At 52.6% G+C, this 6,492-nt stretch overlaps 1 protein-coding gene across 1 annotated transcript in view; it reads right to left on the bottom strand.

The window, feature by feature from the left end:
- The window catches only part of LOC106902774 (pre-mRNA-processing factor 39-like), a 12,405-nt gene that overhangs the window by 5,218 nt on the left and 695 nt on the right, over positions 1-6,492 (bottom strand). Inside the window, exons 2-8 of the mRNA XM_014966563.1 lie at positions 6,390-6,490; positions 5,822-5,947; positions 3,808-3,926; positions 3,553-3,720; positions 1,156-1,342; positions 972-1,079; positions 387-869 (exon numbers count right to left, since the gene is read on the bottom strand). Of these exons, the coding sequence (XP_014822049.1) occupies positions 387-869; positions 972-1,079; positions 1,156-1,342; positions 3,553-3,720; positions 3,808-3,926; positions 5,822-5,947; positions 6,390-6,490 (1,292 nt within the window). The remainder of the gene's footprint in view (positions 1-386; positions 870-971; positions 1,080-1,155; positions 1,343-3,552; positions 3,721-3,807; positions 3,927-5,821; positions 5,948-6,389; positions 6,491-6,492) is intronic.

The following is a 6,492-nucleotide window of genomic DNA, read 5'->3' as shown; positions in this document are numbered from 1 at the left end:
TGGTGGGGTGGTATGAAGTTTTTTAGGAGGGAGGTGAGGTTTTTTGGGAGGGAGGTGAGGTTTTTTGGGAGGGAGGTGAGGTTTTTTTGGGGGATATGAGTTTTTGGGGGGGGATGGTGAGGTTTTTCAGGAGGGAGGTGAGGTTTTTTTGGGGGAATATGAGTTTTTTGGGGGGATATGAGGGTCTTTTGGGGGGATATGAGGTGTTTTTGGGGGGATATGAGGTTTTTTAGGAGGGAGGAGGTGAGTATTTTTGGTGGGATATGAGGTTTTTTGGGGGGATTTGAGTTTTTTTTGGGGGGATATGAGTTTTTTTAGGAGGGAGGTGAGGTGTTTTAGGAGGGAGGTGAGTATTTTTGGTGGGATATGAGGTTTTTTGGGGGGATTTGAGTTTTTTTGGGGGGGATATGAGTTTTTTTAGGAGGGAGGTAAGGTTTCTTGGGGGGATATGAGGTTTTTTGGGGTGATTTGAGTTTTTTGGGGGGGATATGAGTTTTTTTAGGAGGGAGGTAAGGTTTCTTGGGGGGATATGAGGGTTTTTTGGGGGGATATGAAGTTTTTTTGGGAGGGAGGTGAGGTTTTTTGGGGGCGATATGAGTTTTTTTGGGGCGATATGAGCTTTTTTGGGGCGATAAGAGTATTTTGGCGGGGGAGATGGGATCCAGCTGGTCCTCAGATGGGTAGGGGTGGAGGAAGGGTCTCACCTTGATCCAGAACTCCTCGTAGAGGGCGCAGGCGATGACGCAGCGCTCGAAGAGGACGATGGTGCGTTCGTGGGAGCCGGCGGCGATCTCGTAATCCAGGTAATCCCGCCAGTTCCGCAGCTGCGCCCGCTCCAGCGGCTTCACGTGGAAATAGGGACGCTTGATCTACCCCAAAAAAATTCAAATAGGGGGTGGTGGCATCAACGTTTCGTTAGGGTGGGGGAAGAACTCAATCCTGGGGGGGTTTCACACCTTCTTTTGACTTACCCCATCCTCGAAATTCCAGCGTTTGCTGACTTCCGCCTCGTTTTGCGCGTAGATTTGTTGCCTCATGGAAATCACCAGCTCCCGGATCTTCTCCTGATCCAAATCCTCCTGGAAATCAATCAGGAGGTGGGTGAGACCCCAAAACCTTCACACAACCCCCCCAAATTTCAATTTAAGTGCTTACCTGGGTATCAGAGGCCCCCCCTTTCCCCTCCACCCCGGGGGGCAGATCCTCCCCCGGCGGCGCTTCCGTCCCCTCCGGCTCCGGGGGTTTGGGGACGGGGTCGGTGGCCAGTTTGGACTGGACCCACAGAAGTTCCTCTGGGGACAAAATGTCCTTGGGGGGGTTGTGGAGAACGTGCTCCTTGAACCTGGGGGGGGGGAGGAACAGACATCGGGGTCTAAACACCCCCCTGGGGTATTTTCTGGGGGGTAGTTAATCTCCCTGGGGGTATTTTCTGGGATATTTTGCCCCCCCCCTGAGCATTTTCCGCAGGGATATTTTGCCCTTGGGGGTGTTTTGCCCCTAGGGGTAATTCCTGCAGGGGTATTTTGCCCCCAGGGGTGTTTTCCCCAGAGATATTTTACCCCGGGGGTACTTCCTGGGGGTATTTTAGCCACGGGGGCATTTTCCCCAGGGATATTTTGCCCCCAGGGGGATTTTCCCTGGAGATATTTTGCCCCCAGGTGGTATTTTCCCCCAGGATATTTTGCCCCTGGGGGTGTTTTGCCCCCAGGGACACTTTTGGGGGGGTATTTTTACCCCCAGGGGCACTTTTGGGGGGGCAAAATACCCCCCGGGTACTTTCCCCTGGGGATATTTTGCCCCTGGGGGGTACTTTACTACCTCTAATGTTATTTCCATGAGGTATTTTGCCCTGGGGGTATTTTCAACCGGGATATTTTGCCCCCAGGGGGTATTTCCCCTGGGATATTTTGCCCCCGGAGGTGTTTTGCCCCCGGGGGCACTTTTGGGGGGGGTATTTTGCCCCCCGGGTACTTTCCCCTGGGGATATTTTGCCCCCGGGGGGGCATTTTCTACCCCTAATGTTATTTCCATGGGGTATTTTGCCCTCGGGGGTATTTTCCACCGGGATATTTTGCCCCCAGGAGTATTTTCCATGGGGATATTTTGCCCTGGGGGTACTTTCCACAGGGATATTTTACCCTGGAGGTATTTTCTACCAGGATATTTTGCCCCCAGGACATTTTCCACGGAATATTTTACCCCCAGGAGTATTTTCCACAGGGATATTTTGCCCCCAGGGTATTTTCCAATGGGATATCTTACCCTGGGGGTATTTTCCAACGGGATATTTTGCCTCCAGGATATTTTCCACGGAATATTTTACCCCCAGGAGTATTTTCCACAGGGATATTTTGCCCCCAGGGTATTTTCCAATGGGATATCTTACTCTGGGGGTATTTTCCACCAGGATATTTTACCCCCAGAATATTTTCCATGGAATATTTTGCCCCCAGAAGTATTTTCCATGGGGTATTTCACCCGCAGGAGTATTTTCCACGGGGATATTTTACCCCCAGGATATTTTCCACAGGGATATTTTGCCCTGGGGGTACTTTCCAGCAGGATATTTTGCCCTCAGGGGTATTTTCCACGGGGTATTTTGCCCTCAGGGGTATTTTCCACTGCGATATTTTACCCCCGGGACATTTTACCATCTCAGATATTATTTTCCATAGGGTATTTTCCCACCTGGGGGTATTTTCCACCGCGATATTTTGCCCCCAGGAATATTTTCCATGGGGTATTTTACCCTGGGGGTATTTTCCATGGGATATTTTACCCCCAGAATATTTTCCACTGGAATATTTTGCCCCCAGGAGTATTTTCCACGGGATATTTTACCCCCAGAATATTTTCCATGGAATATTTTGCCCCCAGAAGTATTTTCCATGGGGTATTTCACCCGCAGGAGTATTTTCCACGGGGATATTTTACCCCCAGGATATTTTCCACAGGGATATTTTACCCCCAGGAGTATTTTCCAGAGGGATATTTTGCCCCCAGGGTATTTTCCAATGGGATATCTTACCCCGGGGGTACTTTCCACCAGGATATTTTGCCCTGGGGGTATTTTCCACCAGGATATTTTGCCCCCAGGAGTATCCTTCACGGGGTATTTTGCCCCCAGGAGTATTTTCCACCGAGATATTTTACCCCCGGGATATTTTACCATCTCAGATACTATTTTCCACAGGGCATTTTCCCACCTGGGGGTACTTTCCACCAGGATATTTTGCCCTGGGGGTATTTTCCACCAGGATATTTTGCCCCCAGGAGTATCCTTCACGGGGTATTTTGCCCCCAGGAGTATTTTCCACCGAGATATTTTACCCCCGGGATATTTTACCATCTCAGATACTATTTTCCACAGGGCATTTTCCCACCTGGGGGTACTTTCCACCAGGATATTTTACCCCCAGGATATTTTCCACTGGGATATTTTACCCCCAGGATATTTTAATATCTCAGATATTATTTTCCACGGGGTATTTTTCTACCTGGGGGTATTTCTCGTGCCAGGGGGGGCATTTCTCATCCCGGGGGGGTACTCACTTCTCCCAGTGGTGGTTGTAGAGCTGGGTGGGCATGGAGAGGACGCGGTCGTAGATGCCGGTGACGGCCCGAAGGTCCCCCTGTTCCCTTTCCCACTCCACGTAGAGCTCCCAGAGTTTATCCGAGCGGAAATCCATCCCCGCCGCCGCCACCGCCGCCTCGAAAACACTGTGGGGGGGGGGAAAAAACAAAGGGGGGTGGGATATAACGCCACCTCTGGACCCCCCCCCAAACCTCCTCCCCCCCGTCACCTACCCCCGGATTTTTTGGATGGATTCGGGGAGATTCATGTCCAGGGTGGATTGGAGGTAGGAGATGTAGTGAATCCACAGGTCCATGCTGAGGGGGATGGATTGGAGCCCCCGCTCAAACACCTGGAAATTGGGGGGGGACAGGATATTTTGCCCTGGGGGTATTTTCCACGGGATATTTTGCCCCCAGGAGTATTTTCTACAGAGATATTTTACCCCAGGATATTTTCCACCGGGATATTTTGCCCTGGGGGTACTTTCCACCAGGATATTTTACCCCCAGGATATTTTCCACTGGGATATTTTACCCCCAGGATATTTTAATATCTCAGATATTATTTTCCACGGGGTATTTTCCCCCCCCCCCCACCACCCCCAAAGGGTCGGGGGACTCAGCCCCGCGCCAAAAAATGGGGTGAAACAACCCAAAACGCCTCCAACAGGGATGGAAATGGGAGAGAAAAGACCCTCAAATGGTTTGGAAACCTCATTTTGCCGACAAAAATGGAGTAGAATGGGATGGAAACCCCTCAAAAACAGCCTGGAGACCCCCAAAACCACCCTGGGGACCCCAAAACTACCCCGAGAGCCCCAAAACCACCCCCGGAACCCAAAACCACCTCAGGGACCCCAAAACCACCCCGGGGACCCCCAAAACCACTCCCAAGACCCTCCAAAACCACCCCAGGGACCCCCAAAACCACCCCAGGGATCCCCAAAATACCCCCTTCTGCCCATTAAAAAGGGGAAAACGGGGAGGGACACCCCAAAACAGCGCAGGGACCCCCAAAACACCCCTGTCCACCCATCAAAGAGGGCAAAACAGGGGGGGGACGCCCCAAAACAGGGGGAGGACACCCCAAAACACCGGCATCAACCCATCAAAGAGAGGAAAACCTGGGGGGGACACCCCAAAACAGCGCAGGGACCCCCAAAACACCCCCATCAGCCCATCAAAGAGGGGAAAAGCGGGGGGGATGCCCCAAAACAGCCCTGTCAACCCATCAAAGAGGGGAAAACTGGGGGGGGATGCCCCAAAACAGGGGGGGGACACCCCAAAACAGCACAGGGACACCCCAAAACAGTACAGGGACACCCCAAAATACCCCCGTCAGCCCATCAAAGAGGAAAACTAGGGGGGGACACCCCAAAACAGCACAGGGACCCCCAAAACACCCCCGTTAGCCCATCAAAGAGGGGAAAACCTGGGGGGGGACACCCCAAAACAGCACAGGGACACCCCAAAACAGTGCAGGGACCCCCAAAACACTCCCATCAGCCCATCAAAGAGGGGAAAACTGGGGGGGGACACCCCAAAACAGCACAGGGACACCCCAAAACAGTACAGGGACCCCCAAAATACCCCCGTCAGCCCATCAAAGAGGGGAAAACCTGGGGAGGACACCCCAAAACAGCCCTGTCAGCCCACCAAAGAGGGGGAGGACACCCCAAAATAGCCCCGTCAGCCCATCAAAGAAGGCAAAACAGGGGAGGGACGCCCCAAAACAGCTCAGGGACACCCCAAAACAGCGCAGGGACCCACAAAATACCCCTTCAGCCCATCAAAGAGGGGAAAACCTGGGGGGGACACCCCAAAACAGCCCTGTCAGCCCACCAAAGAGGGGAAAACAGGGGGGGGACACCCCAAAACAGCACAGGGACCCCCAAAACACCCCCGTCCACCCACCAAAGAGGGGAAAACCTGGGGGGGATGCCCCAAAACAGCACTGGGACCCCCAAAACACCCCCGTCAGCCCATCAAAGAGGGGAAAACCTGGGGGTGGACGCCCCAAAACAGCACAGGGACCCCCCAAAACAGCCCTGTCAGCCCAGCAAAGAGGGGAAAACTAGGGAGGGACACCCCAAAACAGCGCAGAGACCCCCAAAACACCCCTGTCAGCCCAGCAAAGAGGGGAAAACTAGGGAGGGACACCCCAAAACAGCACAGGGACCCCCCAAAACACCCCCGTCAGCCCATCAAAGAGGGAAAAATGGGGGGACACCCCAAAACATCAGACCTCCTCGGTCTCCCGGCCGCAGTCGAAGCGCCGCTCCATGTCGGCATATTTCTTCCAGTAGCCGTAGCAGTAGGGGTAGTGCGCGAAGAAGGCGTCGAAGGCTTTGCGGGCGGCGAAGAGGTGGTTCTTTTTTGGGGTAAAAACCAGGCATTTTTATCCCCAATCCCAACAGCAGCTTAATATCGGGGTCTTCTAATAACCCATTTATTATTCGAAGTTAATAATTACACAGGAGCAATTACCCCCATGACGAGGAAAAGGAGCCCTGGGGGCGGTGGAGGATTCTATGTGGTTTATGGCAGGGTGAGTTTTAATTAGGGTTTTAACGAGGCCGGTGGCTCAGGCAGAGTTTTAACGAAGGTTTTAACGGGGCTGGAGACTTGGGGTGAGTTTTAACGAAGATTTTAATGGGGCTGGAGACTCGGGGTGAGTTTTAACGAAGGTTTTAACGGGGCTGGAGACTTGGGGTGAGTTTTAACGAAGGTTTTAATGGTCGGGGGGGGGATCAGGGTGAATTTTAATTAATATTTTAACAGGCCCAGAGTATCTTAATGAAGATTTTAATTACCTCCTGCTCGACGTACTGGAGGAGCTCGGTCCAGGCAGTGAAGTCGTGGGGGTTGCTGCGCGCCGCCTGCCAAAACTTCTCAAAATCAGGGGGGTAGGTGAGG

This window comes from Calidris pugnax, unplaced genomic scaffold, assembly GCF_001431845.1.
Source record: "Calidris pugnax isolate Ruff unplaced genomic scaffold, ASM143184v1 scaffold77, whole genome shotgun sequence".
Taxonomy (NCBI): Eukaryota; Metazoa; Chordata; class Aves; order Charadriiformes; family Scolopacidae; genus Calidris; species Calidris pugnax.
The sequence above is the reverse complement of the archived record's forward strand: the minus strand, read 5'-3'. Positions and strand labels throughout refer to the sequence as shown.